The sequence below is a fragment of the Poecilia reticulata genome, linkage group LG10, assembly GCF_000633615.1.
Source record: "Poecilia reticulata strain Guanapo linkage group LG10, Guppy_female_1.0+MT, whole genome shotgun sequence".
Classification (NCBI taxonomy): Eukaryota; Metazoa; Chordata; class Actinopteri; order Cyprinodontiformes; family Poeciliidae; genus Poecilia; species Poecilia reticulata.
Genome location: NC_024340.1, coordinates 5,135,619 through 5,152,510, shown reverse-complemented (window position 1 = coordinate 5,152,510; position 16,892 = coordinate 5,135,619). Strand labels below are relative to the sequence as shown.

The 16,892-nt window shown below is 38.2% G+C and overlaps 2 protein-coding genes across 5 annotated transcripts; one reads left to right on the top strand and one right to left on the bottom strand.

The window, feature by feature from the left end:
• Positions 1-831: 831 nt before the first annotated feature.
• sybl1 (synaptobrevin-like 1) lies at positions 832-7,571 on the bottom strand. 3 transcript variants are annotated; one of them, XM_008419679.2, is made up of 8 exons: positions 7,482-7,571; positions 5,625-5,809; positions 5,397-5,454; positions 4,861-4,998; positions 3,376-3,466; positions 2,884-2,951; positions 2,042-2,134; positions 832-1,847 (listed from the first exon to the last, which is right to left on the bottom strand). In XM_008419679.2, the coding sequence occupies exons 2-8, from the start codon at positions 5,768-5,770 to the stop codon at positions 1,779-1,781; spliced, it is 663 nt and encodes a 220-aa protein (XP_008417901.1). In that variant the 5' UTR covers positions 5,771-5,809; positions 7,482-7,571; the 3' UTR covers positions 832-1,778. The 3 variants fall into 3 exon arrangements, with proteins under 3 accessions (XP_008417901.1, XP_008417902.1, XP_008417900.1); XM_008419680.2 differs by lacking the exon at positions 7,482-7,571 and adding an exon at positions 6,797-6,858; XM_008419678.2 differs by lacking the exon at positions 7,482-7,571 and adding an exon at positions 6,156-6,358.
• A 65-nt stretch (positions 7,572-7,636) lies between these two features.
• polr1d (RNA polymerase I and III subunit D) lies at positions 7,637-16,490 on the top strand. 2 transcript variants are annotated; one of them, XM_008419677.2, is made up of 5 exons: positions 7,637-7,780; positions 8,731-8,828; positions 9,075-9,151; positions 11,144-11,226; positions 14,246-16,490. In XM_008419677.2, the coding sequence occupies exons 1-5, from the start codon at positions 7,742-7,744 to the stop codon at positions 14,291-14,293; spliced, it is 345 nt and encodes a 114-aa protein (XP_008417899.1). In that variant the 5' UTR covers positions 7,637-7,741; the 3' UTR covers positions 14,294-16,490. The 2 variants fall into 2 exon arrangements, with proteins under 2 accessions (XP_008417899.1, XP_008417897.1); XM_008419675.2 differs by having other exon boundaries at positions 8,731-8,837.
• Positions 16,491-16,892: the final 402 nt, after the last annotated feature.

The following is a 16,892-nucleotide window of genomic DNA, read 5'->3' as shown; positions in this document are numbered from 1 at the left end:
TATAGAGAGAGAGAGAGAGAGAGAGAGAGAGACAGTGGGGGAGATGATGTGTTCACACACACCTCAGAAAGGATGTAGCCGGGCTGCTCTGCCCAACAAACATACTCTGCTTTGCCCTCAACGTTACTTGCTGCAAACAAGACTTCTGCTTCTGTACAACTAAGAGTGTTATGTTGATAATGTTTCCACCTGAGCTGTTGTTCTTTAATAGCAGGCTTTAGTGGCCACGTGTCTCTCATCACACTCTTGACAATCATCTCAAGATCGCAGTAATGTTGAGATTACTGCACTTTATTCTTGTGTTTTTATGCAACACAAGAAGAAAGTTCAATTTCAGTTATAAATATCGTGTACAAAAATACATTTCCTTTGGTTAGTTCCAGAAAAACAAAGATGACATATGACGGATGGAAGTTTGGCAGATTTGAATCATTTCAATTATTGGATTGGAATTTTTCTGTTGATGTAAGTATTGACGACAGGTTGAAAAATGAATAAATTGTGATATTAAGAAAGTTTGACGCTGAATGTTTGTCATACGAGAATGGATGTAAAAATGAAATTATTCTAGCTTCTCAATATAGGACAATTTACTTGTCAATATTTTGATGTGCAAGAAACAGTAGATATTATATAGTTCATACAAACACTATTTGCATAAACATATATATTTGAAATTAGGTTATTTTTAAAGAAATTTTGATGAGTTTCTGACCACCTAGAGGATTACTGCCACACCAGCTGAAGTGAAACTTTCACTTTTCCATAAACTTTACAATGACAAGCTCCTCCATCTTGCTTTTCAACATGCTTTACCCAGAGATGCTCCACTCTAAGCCATCGGATTATTTTATTCATTTAAATCTGGAGGTACAGTAATTAAATAACACCATGATCAAAAGCCATATGATGCCAGAAGACAAAGAGCTATGTACATTATCAAAAGTGCACTGTGTTAAAAAAAATAATAATGATGGGCACACTGAACATCCCATTGGTAGGGAATGGTACAAAGGAAGCTTTCAATCAGGTTCACAGCCAGCAGGAGGAAGAAATAAATCCTTTCATTAATCACAAATGCTTTAAAATAGCTATTAACTATCAGTAATATTGATCAATACTCATTCTTTTGATAATATCTGCTATTTTATAACACACAATTTAGAAGGTGCTGTTGCATTATGTGATTAAGCAAATGTAAATATGCATACTGCATTGGTTTATCCCAAACTGTTTACTTTAGTAGTTTGAAGGAGGCTCAAACTCTCAGCTCTGCASCAAAAGATGGATGCTACTGATGCCTGCAGGTGCCGCATGTTTCTTCTGACATCAAAAAAAAAAAAAAGGTTACAGTTGGCTTTTTTCTTTTTTGTAGTTCATCAGTCTGAGTGGATTATTTACACAGACACAGGTGCAAGACAAAGATCACAACCTGACACGTCAGGCCCAACGAGTGCATGAGACGGGATGGATGTGCCAGACGGACAGCAGGACAAGATTTATTCTCCCACATCGGATTCAGGCCACAGTTTAGAAATGTGGGTGTAAAAGTTGGGACTCCTGGGTCCTGAAGGCAGATAAATGTGCAGATTTGTAGCGTGAGGGCGACAGAGCAGGACGGAGGAGACGAAGCATGCGTCTTCCGGCGACGTTAGAGGGGGGCGGGAAGGAGAGGGTAGAAAAGAGCGCTGCATGTCTGTTCGTCCATTGGCATTTGAAGTTAAACAGGTCTTTCTCCTCCTCTTCCTCAGTCTGCCGCTTTCATCCCCGCTTCCGTCTTATTTCTTGACGCATGATGGCCAGCTGAGGCCTCCACAGGAAGCAGACACGATGATGTAGAGGACCACCTGGAGGGAGCAGAGAGAGTTCACCGACTGCTATGTTTTATCACAAGACTGAGCAGCTCTGATAGCGCTTGCACAGCGAGAGCCTTTAGAAAGATCGATCTTAAGGAAAAAATAAAAGGGTACATTTCTGCTTAAACAGGTCAGCTGCTACAAAGGAGCATTTCATCACTGACGGCGATCGTTTTTATACTCACCAGAGCAACCAGCACGACGACAACCGTCAGTTTGAGGTTCTTCATGCACATGGCTCGTGCGAGGTTACGACTCGTGGTTTTAAACGTGACCGACTGGTGGAGCAGCAGAGGGAAAGACAATTACTCATGTGTGTACAGTGAAAGAAGATTGTTTCCAAAAGCATTTTACAAATAAAAAACATGAAAAGGAGTGCAAAGCTATATTTATCTGTGATAAAATGAGCTCAGAATTAAATCTTTTATGCTGGAAAATCAACACCGCACATCATCTCTGTGCCAAATCTGGTGTTGACAGAAGGCTTGAATGGAATGGGGAACATGTAGCGAGACCTCTGACTGGACCTTATTTATGTGTTGTAGTGGTTCAGTCAAAGTCCAGCTCTAAATCTAACAGAATCTGTGGTTAAGTGTGAAAATGGATGTTTACAGATTCTCTAAATCTAAACTAAGTTTGAGGAATTTTACAACCACAAATGTTAGTTTCTTAAAGTGCAAAGCCAGTTGAGATTTTATTGTAATTGTAAAAAGATTTAATTGTAGCAAAACCCAATTCTACTCAGCATTGACTCAGAGTAGCTGAATGCAAATGGATAGCACACTTTTTTTTTGTTAAAAGATTTGGACACCATTTCTAATTCCTCCTCTACTTCACAAATATGCACTACTTTGTGCTGGTTTATTACATAAAATCTCATTGAAACACATTGAGGTTTGTGGCTGTAAGGTGACAAAATCCATTAAAGGATCAACTGTATGCAATCTCTACAACTCAATACTATTCATAAAGTGAAACACATGTATATAGGGCAACTGCAGGTCAACGTCTGCATTTCAAAACTCACTGAATCAACCAGATTTTCTGTCTTGTCAATCAGCAACTCCAGCTTCTCTCCCCTCTGAGCGACCAGGTCTGTAAAAAGCACACAGAGCTGTGGGTGAATAAAAACATGCAACGACGTGAGACTGGGAAAACCAGTCAGATATTCCCTGGAGTTTCATGTGTTACAATGTCGGCTTGGAGCTTTTATTGAAGCAGACATCAGCACTGCCTTGGCAGAGCATCAGGGGATGAAGACACACTTCTCCAACCAGGAGGATTTAATGAGGTTAAGGAACTATTAGAGATAAAAATTCTAATATATTTGTCATAAGAAAGTTTGTGTGATATCTTGACTGAACATGGAATAATGTCCTAACAGAAACAAACTTGTAGACCGTTTGTGGTTTTACTAAAACATTTTTAGCCACATAAAATGTTTAATGAGCTTATTCCAGAGCTCATTAAAAATCACTACTGATAATATCTTTTTCTAAAAGCCAATAGAGCTGCTTACCTATGTCACGGACCATAATACCCTTCAGGTCGTCAACTTGCATTTGAGTCTCAGTCACTCGATCCGTCCCCCTCGGGTCTGAGTGGTGCTTCTGCAAAACAGATTCAAAGGCGTTTTTGTTTTTGGAAATGGCTCGACAACTTTTAAATCATATTAACTATTCACAATTTGGAAAACAGTAATTATTTCCAAATGTGTTGGCTTAATTTCAGATCATTTTTTTGTGTGTGTGTGTGCGAGTGACAATGTGGGTAAGGACAAAGAACAAATAGCTAAATGATAGGATCCTCTGTCAGTTCCGGATCAATACTTATCGAAAGTGTGAACAGCGGTTAATCTGAGACAAAGTCCAGAGCACTGAAGCCCACTGATCCTAATGCTGGTCCTGACAGAGCCCAGCAGTTTGTTGAAGACCTGTGAGGGTGTCCATGCTGGTCATAATCTAGTGTATGCAAAGCCATACTGACCCAGATGTATTTATTTACAAATAAAAGATCACATTGGTAAAACAAGCTAAATGTCTTGGGATTGTGTCCGACACAAATCTAAAGCCTGAAGAGATACTTTATGAACAGACATCGAACGTCTTGGATAAGAAGCCTATAGGATATTATCATTGCGATATTTTAATGAGACATCGTCTGCTGAGCTGGGAAAAAATATGATGACGTTAGCAAATTTCCTTCTGGTCTCAACTGCTATAAAATACCAGCAAGCATAAGAACGTATGGGTCTTTTAAATTATTTTCTCCAAACTTAAAACTATGACTCCCAGTGTGCAGTCACTGATCCTGTGATTCTTATATTCACTCTGCTTTTTTAATGTGTTGCTTGTACTGTGGTGAACTTTTGTGCTATATGGCATTTTTTACTCTTTTCAAATATATGAATAACCTGATATGGTTATTCAGATTAAAAAAAAAAAAATACTTTATTATTATTAACTTGTCAGATGAAAAATTTACTTTATGGCAAACTATGACATGTTTTGTTTACAAAGTCAAAATTTAATACAATTTAAAAGGAAATATAAGGAAGTCATTTTCACAACACATAGCAATATGGGTGAGAGTTAGCACAAATGTGTAAACTGAGGCTAATGCATATGAGTGTGTGTGTGTGGATGTATATATTTACATATGTAAGCCCAGATTTATAATTAGCCTATGTTTATTGTTCTTTATTTGATTTAATAATGAGGGTCCATCTGAAAATATGTAATGAGTTCATAAGTAAATCTTCCTACTCCTTTCCGAGCAAGTTAAAATTGCGGTACAGAAATATGTGTCTTTTGCATTCCTTGTTCATGTGTGTGATTTTATACTTCTATCATGTTTGAAATAAATAAATAAATATTCCCTTTTGAAATAAATAAACAACCAAAGATGCACAGAAAGAACATCAGAACACTTGATGTTTTTTGACGTCTCTCGCAAAAAAAAAGAAAAAAGTTTCCCCTGCATACATAGATTTCTATCTACTCACCATCTGGGCTGCAAGAGTAGAGGAGAATTCACTGTTCATGGCGTAAGGTAGAGCAGTTTGCGCTCGGGACCCGTATGTGGTCTGGAAGCGCTTCTTGACTTCACTGAGGAAGCCGAATGCACGTGATCTTTCAAAGTCCTGGCACGCAAAAGAGGTAAACATGAAAAGATATGGTAAACTTACTTAAAGATGATGTTTCTGTTAGTGTAGTATTAATGCAGTGTTTCCCAACCCTGGTCTTCGAGGCACACTGCCCTGCATGTTTTAGGTGTTACCTGGCTTTAGCACAGGTGATTTCAATTGACAAGTGTTTGCTGAACTGCAATCAGCTGAATCAGGCATATTAAAGCAGAGAAATATCTAAAACATCCAGGGCAATGTGCCTCGAGGACCAGGGTTGGGAAACACTGTATTAATGTATACATGTAAAAAAAACAGCAGAAACATCGTCATTCTAAAATAAAAATACATAATCCTAGAGTCCTATGGGATTAAGTACTTTTTGGGGGTTATAATTAAAGCTAGGAGATACTCACATCATCTGTGATGCACAGGTAGATGATTCTATCATGGCAGATGTAATGAAAGAGATAGCTAGAGAAAAATAAAAAAACGGGTCAGCCTCGACTTGTTCAACTATGCTGACGACACACAAGAATACACTTCAAATCAGATAACATGTAAGCACCTCTGAAACTCCTTACGACAGAAAGAGCCAGGCCTGACATTGCTATGGCTGTAACACACAAGGAGTGTTAGCTTACCTGCCGTGACTATAGGTCAGTTTGTTGTTCTCTGAAGGAATTTTGGCCAAAATCTGTTCGGTGACTTCCAGGAAATTCCCGCCGCACCAGGCGTGCTTCGCCAGGATAGTGGTTCCACGAGCCACCACAGCAAAAAGGATTGCCATGGCAACAGCTGGGTTCTTTTTAGCTCTACTATCTGCTGTCTACAAAAGGAAACAGCAAACAGTTGTTAGAGATGGAGAAAAGAAAATTAACAAGAAAGGATTGAAGAGTATTTTTTAAAATAGAAAAGCACGTTGGACTGTGCTCCCCGAGAGCATAAAAATACAAGCAGAGTTCACCTCTAAGCTTGTTACCACCGCCTCTTTTGTTTAACCAGGATAATGACGAGAATTAAAACCAAAAGCTGATAACGACAGCAGAAAAACAACGAGCTTTGCTGTTGTTTAGCAACATACAGAGTGGCGTTAATGTAAAAATTAGAGGTTTTAACAAATTGTCATTCCCTCCACAAACAGAAATAACAAAACTATCAGAGATACACATTACCTCTTTGTGTCAGTTATAGCTAAAGTCCCCCGTTTAGCTCAAATTTCTACATCTGAAAATGTTCCAGCTGCTAGCACGCTAGCTAATCTCTTTCGAGTGAGTTCTGCTTGCAAATTTGCAACACCGGAAACTCGTTCTTATTATCCCCGGGAAATGTAGTTTCTGCTTCCCTTTTTGTCTCAAACTGTTAGTGCTGTACGTCCACTGTTTAAACTACAAATTCCTAGGCTACGTTTGACGTCGTTAAATCGTCACGTGTTTTCACATGCGCAGACGTTGTGACGAGCCAGAATGCAGGAGTTAATTTTGCCCTCTGAATTATATCTCAGGCTACTTCTAGTGTTCGTAAGTTTTCTATATTATGAAACAGAGATTAATAATAATAATAATAATAATAATAATAATAATAATAATAATAATAATAATAATAAAATTATGACAATTAAAGCAAACCCAAAAAGTTGTTGCTATAGTTACTACATTTCTAGGTAGTCAATGAAATGTAAATGGTCTTTTAACTTTTATGCCATCAATTTATGAAATTGTGTGAATGGAAATAATAGATTAAAATGCCCATACATGTCTATGAATATTAAATGTATAAAGATAAAAGTCAAAATGACAATTCTAATTAAACAAACCACAGCTTATTTCCACTTATCCTTGCAGGTTCGCGGATGTGTTGGTGGTGCCTATTTCCAGTGGTGCTACACCTTCAAAAGGTTTGATGAAATATGTGCTAATTACAAACAGCTTGGTATAATTATGCAATTGTGACATAAAATGCTCCTGAAGCCACAGTGGCTTAAATGTGATATTTATTAAATGCCATTAATAAAATGTTTAATTTTGCTCAATATAATATAATATAATATAATATAATATAATATAATATAATATAATATATTAGTGCTGTACATTCTAATGTAATATTACATATTATATTATATTGTATTATATATTTATTTTCCATCTCAGTACATCCATAATGTCTTGTTTTCCTTCGACCTTATAGACTCAATTCATGATTCATGCTCCATGACCACAAAACCCTGTTTAGACTTTCAATACTGGTGAATATTATAATAGAGTATGGAAAATAATTTAATTGATGACGCCAAAATGTACTAAGAATGTAGTTATTTGTTTGTTTGTTGTTCCGCACCACACCTGTGGAGAGACATTTATTCTCTCCATTTGCACCACTAACTACATTTGTCTTAAGCCACCAGGTGTCCATGTTGTAACATGAGATATTTACACAGAAAGATGTTTCAGGTGTAGTTCTTTTCTTTATATTTATATAACTTTTGATGAAATAAGTACCTTAGATGCTTTTTCCGAACACTGCTAGTAACATGGCTGCTTAAGAAAATACAATAGCTTTCCTCCTGCTCACGAAAACCACTCAGGTCGTCTTTTCTGTGTACTGTCCCGTAGGTGGCAGTAAATGCACCTTGAGTTGGTTTCCCAACCCCTAATTAATTTCTGAAAGAAGAAGTGGCAGTCCTCGTTCTTTCTACCTATCAGACAAAGCTGAGGGTTGAAAGCCCACAGGAGCATATTGACGGACGTAGTATAGAAGCATGGCCGGGGAAGGCGAAAAGAAACCGGTGCTTGAAATGGTAAGACGTAGTAAACTCATGTTACTTGGTGTTTCAAAAATACGCGAGCTTGTCGTTGTTAAACCCAACTGAGAGGCTCTCATTGCATATCGGGAGCCAGTGTTAGCATCTTCTCAGCCGCCTGCTCTCCCCTCACGTGCGTAGCCGCAACAGCTATCAAACATCAAAACAGTCTTTTCCCTTCAACTCGAGCAGTTTAAGTTCCGTTCAGGGCATTTCTACGTCAAACTGGATTTACTTAGCGTCCAAGGACTATGATAACAAATATGTCTATTTTAAGCCACTTTTTTTAACCTAGTATAGAGAGCCCCCCCGCCCCCACCCTTAGTGTGTTTGTTAATATGTCTAAACACATTAGACATATTAACATATCCCAGGTGCGTATTCCACCTAATTAGGAAGTAAAACAACATGAAGAAAGATGACTTTGTCATAAATGACAGCAAACATGTAGTAGACGTGTTTGCTGTGTTCTTTTGTGGTTTTAAATTTAACAATGCACTTTACCAGAAAATTTTGTGTAACTATTTCTAACATGTAGGGGTATTATAACCTAGCTTTTTCTGTTAATGCTTGTTTATTTCTGTTTTGCTGTGACTGCGCAGCTGCTGAAGTTGCTTGTCAGATCTTGTGACAGAATTACAGAAAAAATATGGGAGCCCATCAATTACTATAAACAGACCAGGCAACGAAAGAGCTTAAGGCGCGAGTCGTAAAGTTGCAGTGCGTGTCACCAGACGCTAAGAAAACTGCAGCGTGTAATTAAAGTGTACATGTTCCAACGTGATGCGGTTACAAACAGCATTGCACCTCATGCAGTTGATATAAGAGTTAGCATTGTGCGATTTTGTTGCTAAATGCATCCATTGTTGGCAACTCTATATGGTCCTTTGTGTTCAGAGCAGAAAGCATGAGGAGTTGTGTAACATGTCTTGTCCTCCTGCGAACAGGTCCAGGCTGACGGGGCCGATGACGGCTGCGTGACGTTTGTGATGCACGATGAGGACCACACGCTGGGCAACTCCCTCAGATATATGATCATGAAGAAGTCAGTGATGCAAGTTTGTTTGTCTTCTAAGCTACAGCTCTCATGTGAAAAAGGTCACAAGTTCAAGTTTCGTGTGTTGCACTAACCTGTATAATAGAATCAGCTCTTGACATTCTGTGATTTGTTTGCTCCGTCTCTGGCCTGTCGGGAGTGATTTAAGACTTTCCACTTAGCGCGCCTTCTAAGCAAAACGGTGGTAAAAATCCTTAAGTCTCTCACCTCCACCTTCCTGTTTCCTTCCATCAGCCCGGAAGTGGAGTTCTGCGGCTACACCATCACGCATCCATCCGAGAGCAAGATCAACTTCCGTATCCAGACGCGAGGTCAGCAGCGAACCTTCAGTCCGTCCCAGAGCTTCACGCCGCATCTCGTCTCCACAGCCGAGTGAAAGTTTTAGAAGTTTTTCCAAATGTTGAACCACAAACTTCAACGTATTTCAGTGGAATTTTATTTAAACACAATGAAGCAAAGTTTAAAACAAAAAACGACAAAAGAAATTGCTTTATTTAGTGACTTTTCAGACAAAAAAATTTAATTTCCAGGTTTTTTTAGAGATCGGTAATCAGTCAGAAAACTGCAATTGAAAGTATTTAGAAATCATGTTTTTTTTTCTCCATCCAAATTGACCGAGCTTGCAGTATTTCTTGAGGTGTTGCTTTGTAGTTACCAACATTCTGGTTTTTTTAAGCAATAAATTCATTAATGCCAAGATTTAATATCTTACTGAGATAATTAAGGACAGAAAAGCTTAAAATAAGACAAACGTTCTAACATAAAAACCTTCTAGTGAGATAAAAAAGTAAATTCATTGAACAGAACAAGCATAAATCCCCTAAATCTAAAATATTTAATCTTAGATGTTAGTTTCCCAGTAAGATTTTACTATCTACAAAAGCTTTGTGAAGAATCTGAGTTAATGAGTTACGACATTTAACTTCCATTTGGATCAATCGATTATTTTTTTAATTTTTGCAGCAGAGAAGCAAGGGCAGGAGCTCGAGTCCCTGTGTACGCCAAGTCAAGACAGATTCATCCCAGAGTATTTTGTTACGTCACTCGTAACAAAAGGTTATATAAAATATTGACTCTTGAGTGGCTCATTACAAAAGCACGTCACACTTTTTAGATTTGTGGGCAATATTGTAAAACCAACGTAAGCTCGTCTTCCGACTTTACAACCACATAAACATCCCAGTAACTTAATGTAATTCTGACGTTTATTTGCATACATGAGGGGATTTTCACTCGGGTTGCAGAGTAAACATGCTGATTGGAGTCTTGCGCGTTCACTTAGGTTACTCAGTTGCATAAGAGTGACCAGTGTTGAACTCGGTCATATACTGAACGTGCGCACACACACTACGAAGAGGTGGAATCCCTTAAAAAAAAAATAAAAAAAATCTGTCGTGTATTTTGTCATTAACAAACGACAGTCTCATCACATGGAAGGACTTAACGAAGAAAACATCTTGTTATTGCAGCAGGTTTTTTTTTACTCTGAGGATCATGTCTCTATCGTAGTAAAACACATTTAGCTTCCAGGCAGGTTTTCAGACATCACTGTATAAAAGTCTGCTTCTTTTTTATATTTATATCTGCTCGCCGCTGTAACCAAAGGGAAAATGGATGAAAGTTATCTCTGTTGACGGGTAATCAATTGGATCGCTCTATCTATTCACTTCTGTTCAACGAATCATTCAAACGGAGCGTGGCCGTTTGCCCTGCCTTGAACCTTTTTATCGTTTTGCCACATTTGGTTTATTTTATGTGTGAAATCTCTGATGTGATCACAAACTTAAAAAGACGCCTTTCATCCTGATTTCAACATCCTGAAAGCCTCTTAGTTCAGTTTTTAAGAGTTTCCAGCAGGTGTGGATGAGATGAGTTTAAATTAAAAAATATAAACAAAGAAGTTTTTCTTTTTTGTATTTGATGTATTAAATTTAGAATTGAAGGGGAAAAATGACTCAAGTGTCGATTAGGGCATGTATTGTAATTCAAATTTATTTTTCTATTTCGGTCACTTTTAACCTCTGCCATAAACGAGTTAAAAAAAAAAAACCTGAAATATTTACTTTTCTGTCACTGGTGCAAGAGTGAAAGTTGGACAAAGAACACAAAGTGTAGCTTTTTATACCTTCACTTTTTCCTACATACAGTAAACTATCAAAATGAAGATTTTATAACTTTCTAAATAATTTCTCCAGTTTGTAGACAAACTCATAAAGAAAATAGACAATCATAATCGGAGCTTGTTGTATTTGTTTAGCAGATGAGTTTTATTGTTTTGGTCCGTTCTCCTCTGATCGTTTCAGGAGGCGTTCCTGCGGTGGAGCCGCTGCGGAGCGGCCTCAACGACCTGCATGATGTTTGCCAACACGTCCTCAACACCTTCCAGGTACAGCCGGGCGCCGTCTTTGTTGTAATGTCATCTCACAAAGGAATATAACCGGTTATTTATGGAAAAAAGGTTAATTATGCATCCATTTAAGCAGCCTGTTGCTTGTAGGGCTAGCACCTACGATTATTGTAGCAATTAATTATTCTGATGATTAACCGGACGAATTGATTTGCCACATTCTGCAGTGTTTCTCTTTTAACCATTTAAACCATGTTTTACATAATATTAGAAATAAGTTAAAAGATGCAAATAATTCAATTAGTTTTTAAATAGGAAAATAAAAATGTGTTGTCAGTTGTAGCAAACGATTAATCTGCAACTAAACTAAAATAAATACCGTCTGGTTATTATGGAGGAATTCAAAGGTGCTAAACTCATGAATTAAGGGACGATACACAAAACTCCATTTTCTCCGGCTCACTGACAACCAGGAAGACATTTTCAGTAAAACATATCTTAAGGTGAATTAACACAACTTTTAACTATTAACATAATTATATTCCTCAACATTATCTGTTTGTTTTGGATTAATGATTGGATAGCAAAAGGTATTTTATTTATTTTTTTACAGAATTTGACCAAAGTGAAACTAAAGATTCCACCTGAGGAGTTCTGGGTAGAACAGATTTACAGTTATTTTTCTTTCTTGTCTTAAACACAAAATGTCAACATATTTTTGCACATTTTAACTTACTAATATGCTGTTCTTTCAGCAAACGGACATTTTTTGAGTCTCTATACTCCAGGTAGCGATTAATCAATTGATAAATTAGCAGACGATTATTTCTATAATTCATTTAATCATTTCAGACCTATTTGTTTGCTTGTCTGCCTTTATAGTAAGGTTTAATTTAACTCCAGAAATTACATAATGTGGCATCCCTACACAAACTAACAGTGTGTCACGGCTTTGAGAGGAAGTGAAAAACTTTCTCTTCTACGCCATTAGAAAACCGTTTCACCTGAGAGCACTGCTGGAGCGCGGCCTGTGGACGGCCGTGACGCTACGTTAACTCCCAACGCGCTACAGAGGCGCTTTAGTGTTTTGTTTTTTTCTGCTGCTGCAGCTTCACCAGTTGATTTGAAGCAGCTGCAGATGAAGGCTCCTCCTGATCAACGTGCCGTTTAGCTCATTTGGCTCCGCCGCTGGTTATCGTTTGAACGCTCATGGCACAAAGAACCTCAAACTATGTGGCTCAGCTTCGTCTGCTCCTGGTTCACCAGCTGAAACCTGACAGCAGGTTGCAGATTAAATGTGTTTTTTTGTCAAATATCGTCTTCATTTGAGCGTTTGGCTCAGTGAAGCCTGACACTTCTTGTTGACTTGCTACCAAGGCTGTAAATTCACTTTAAAGTATCAGGGAGGATCATCAGTAATTTCTCTGAGTCGGCTATCAACAACATCGATCCTCTGGAAAGGCCCGACTGTCTGGTTGCCGTGGGGATTTTTGTGATCCCCACGGCTCCAAGGGAGCAGTGGGGATCTTCATCTCCCATGGAGATGAAGCAGAAAAGCGAGCTGGTCTGTACTGGTTTCCAGCTTTGGCCTGTAAGGCGCCATTAATTCGGACAGTTACACAAAAATATTCATGTTTTTTTTCTTTTTACAACAAACATCAGCGTATTGTATGAATATGTTATGCAACGAACTCTTACATACAGCATAATTCTGGACTAGGAGGAAAATAGATGTGCGTTTTTTTCTTTCTTTTACAAACAAATATCTGAAAAGTGAGGTGTGCTTTTCTTTTCAGCCATCCCATACAGATTATTTACCACCAGCTCTCTTCAGAAATCACTTGGTGAAAGGAGTCCACGTTTTCCATCCAACTGTTGTAGTTTGAGACTTGGCTCAAAGCTTAGTCATATTTTAGAATGGCCTAGTCAAAGTCCAGGCTTAAATCCAATTGAGAATCTTTAATGAGACTGTAAAACGCTAAGGAACCAGGTTTCTCCAGCTACATACACACTTTTTGTTACTCCTCTGTCTGAACATGGTAACAGCAGTGGCAGGTAACGAAGCAAAAGCTACAAGTAACGGAAACATTACTGATGCGGAACTTAATGTGGTAATTGACTCTTAACAGAACCCAACAACATAACGTAGAGTGTATTATTAATATCACCAGCTTACCTGCAGCACAAAATAACTCTTGTCAGAAGTGTTGCTAGGCAGCGATGCACATCTGTCTTAGCAACAGTTGTCTCCTAGCAACGGTCATCTTCATCATTGATGGAGCGACACTGCCCCCTATTGGCACCATGTCAAACTGTGGTGATGAATAATATACTCTTTTTATAACCAAAATGATGAAATATTTCTCATCTAACCCCAAGAGCATGACTAGTAAATAACACATAAAACACAAGACAATGTTAATTTACATCGACTGTGTGCCACACCTTCTGATCTGAACTTTTATAGATTATACATGTACAACCTTGTGTTTGCATTAGTGCTGATGTGTGTTTATGTAGGCTATTGACATTATCATCATATGATTCCTCAATGACATTTTTTTAGTCCATACGTGTCTGTGTGGGCTTCAGTTTCTCATTTTTGTCATTTATTTTCCTCCCTATTTGCCTGAACTTTTACATGTTTGCTATAGTTCAGCTTGGCGAGGTTAGTCTTTCAGTCACTCACTTTTCTTTATGAACCTGTTGGGTCATGGAAAATTATATTGAAGGTCATGGAGAGTCATGGAAAAGTCATGGATTTCTTTTCTACCAGTGGGAACCCTGGATCTAATATTCAAATGTCACTAGCTGTAAGTGGAAAATCATAATTAGCAGAAATAAAGGCTTTTAAATATCGTCAGTGAGTGTAATTAATTTATATACATTTCATGTCACAGTAAATGGGCTTTTTAATATCCTAATCTATAGAACGGGTGTGTATGATGCTAAACTTTGTGTTTGATAATGTATTTTTTCAAAATGTGGTCGTATTCAGGCTTGGGAAAGTTCCCAAACATTCAGAGTTCAGTAACCACTTGTTTCTGTTGCATTACAGGCGAGAGTTGCCGAGTTTAAAGAAGGCCAGGAGCAACCTATGGAATAAACATCGGAAACCTTAAAGATCCAACTTCACTCAACTCCTTCGCTCCTCAGACGTCCGGGAAGTTTTCATGTCTTAAATACTTGTACAGTTTTTTTTTTTTGTTTTTTTTTATGTAATCATGCAAGGGATTCATAACATGCGATAAACACACATCAATGTTGCGTTTTGTTCCCATGCTGCCTGGCTGGCGAGTAAAAACACTTGAAATGATAAAAACTGGCCTATAAGAGCTCTCCTTCCTTCACTCGGGCGTCGGACTCGTTCTGGGACGTTTCACTTCACGACTCGTGACGGTGTTTTCGAACGTCTGAATCTCCTGACGGGAGCGAGGAAAGTTCTGGAAGCTGATATGTCCTTATTAGTGGAGGAATGCGGTGCCAGGCACTTCAAACTGAGCGGGAGGGACAGCAGGTCAAAGGAGGGAGGAGGGAAAAAAGTGTGAATAATAAGCTTGAAGTCGGTCGACGATAATCGCATCACATGTTCAGAATGTTTCAAAAAAAGACTCGTTTAACAAAATATATGGGCGCTGGAAGATTTTAGAAGAGTTTGCTGCGGCTGGGATTTTGGAGAAATAAAGTGTTTTTCTGGCAGAACCACATGACTAGATCGATACCATTACGTCTGTCAGGTAACAAAGCTGGAGCCAGGGGTGGAAAGCTTTATGTAAACAGCTGGAATCGTGGGAAACTGATCGTTTTATGTTAAATGCTTATATGAAAAATCCTTTTGGAAGAGAGGTCATCTTTTTTTCCTCCTACTTGCCTGAATTTAAAAAAACAAATCTCTTCTTCTCTTACACATTTCCTCTAAGTTCATCCATCCATCGTCTTCCGTTTGTCCACGATCAGGTCGCTGGCTGTAAAAAGGGCAGGAAGGATACTAGATTAGATTCCAAGTTGTTTAGGCAACAAACGCCTGCCAAGAAGTGAAAAATCTGACTTTAGCAGCTTTTTTATCAACAGTAACAGAGTAAAGTTGTTCGGTGCATCTGGAACTCAGCGGCTTTTGCCTTAAAGCAACAAAGGAGAAATTAAAGCCACATATTATAAAACTGTTTGTTTCTGTATAGTTGAAACTGGAATCTGAGTGTTGGAGTGTTTTTTATTCTACTTCGTCTGAGATCGCTCTTTATGATTTGATTTAAATATAGAAATACACAATCTGTCAGATGCGCTGGAAAAGGTCGCCAAGATTTTATTTTTGTATTTTTGTAAATGTTGGATGGATGCATCTCAAATTTGATGATCATCAAAAGTTTGTTCATTTTAGTAATTCATTTACTGATTCTCAAATCTGTATAGCTAAGTCAAGTCAACATTTCTTCCCCTAATCTGAGTAAACGATGTATTTTTAAATCCATTTTCAGAAAGAAATCTATCATAAACTGTAAAAACAGAACGGTGCAAATTAAAATTGAGAACTTGACTTACCAAAACCACTCCAGTTCTATCAGAAACGGACCAGAATTTGAAACATTACTTGGAATATTTGAACCAAGTCGTACAGTAAAAGGAAATATATTGAATTTTATGTTGTAAAACTGTTTTCTTCCTCGTCATCCTGCAAATAGAAATAACTTGGGTGACCCTGTTCAGTGATTGGATCATGTGGTTTCTTACACATCTGGTTTCAACTGTATTCATGTTTTTGGCAGATGTGCATGCTGCTATCAAGGCCATTTTTTTCTTTTTCTTTTTTAAAGCAGTTGTTCAGTACACAGCAGGTAACAGTTAGTGCTGATCAGCATTGAATTTTGTTTTATGTTGGAGAGCAAGTCTTTAGTTTTAATAGATTATTTTTTCGGTTTGTTTTCGTCGCCATTGGAGTCGGTTACAGACTGGTGCACATGATGACAGGACTCAAAAAGCCAGTGTTTGTTTTTCAAAAATAACAATCTTACTGATCCTGAAGGGACTTTAGAGTTAAATGTGCCAGACGTGCAAGGAAATGAAATTCTTAAACCTGTCCCAATTTCAAAACAACCCCAATCGGTCTGGGACTGGAACAAGACCGATTGGGCGCTCCATGGACAGGCGGCGCGCCTCGTCTGTCCCAGGGGCCGAGCACCGAGGCAGGGTTCAGATCTCTACGTGAAGTGGATTGTCTAACGCCTTACGTGTTTGTTTTTTGTGTCACAAATTTCAGGATTTAGTGCAAGTGAAATAAAGATCTACATTTCGACTTATTCGAAACACATTGTGTTGCAGTGTTTCCTCTTGTTCTTACGAGGTTTTTCCTCCTTACTGCGACATTATTTGACTTCAGGGTAATTTATGGTCCACATCCAGTTGTGTGGGATTTTTCAGATACTCCCTGTAACCCACAAAAAAATAAAATAAATCTGTTTACTGTCATCGCTAAACGTCCAACTTCAAAAGCGGCTTCTAGTTGGCAGGAAAAACGAAGGAATAAAACTGCACCTGATATATAAAACTTTCTGTGTTTGGTTTCCAGGAAGCAAAGGAGAAAACGCAGAACCCCTCATTTGTAATTTGATCTCATGTAGAATATTTTTTTCCTTAGATTTAATCTTGGATTCTCTCTTCACACAAGCTTCTTGGAATTTGCTCCACGGAGCATGATATCTGGGTGTCAT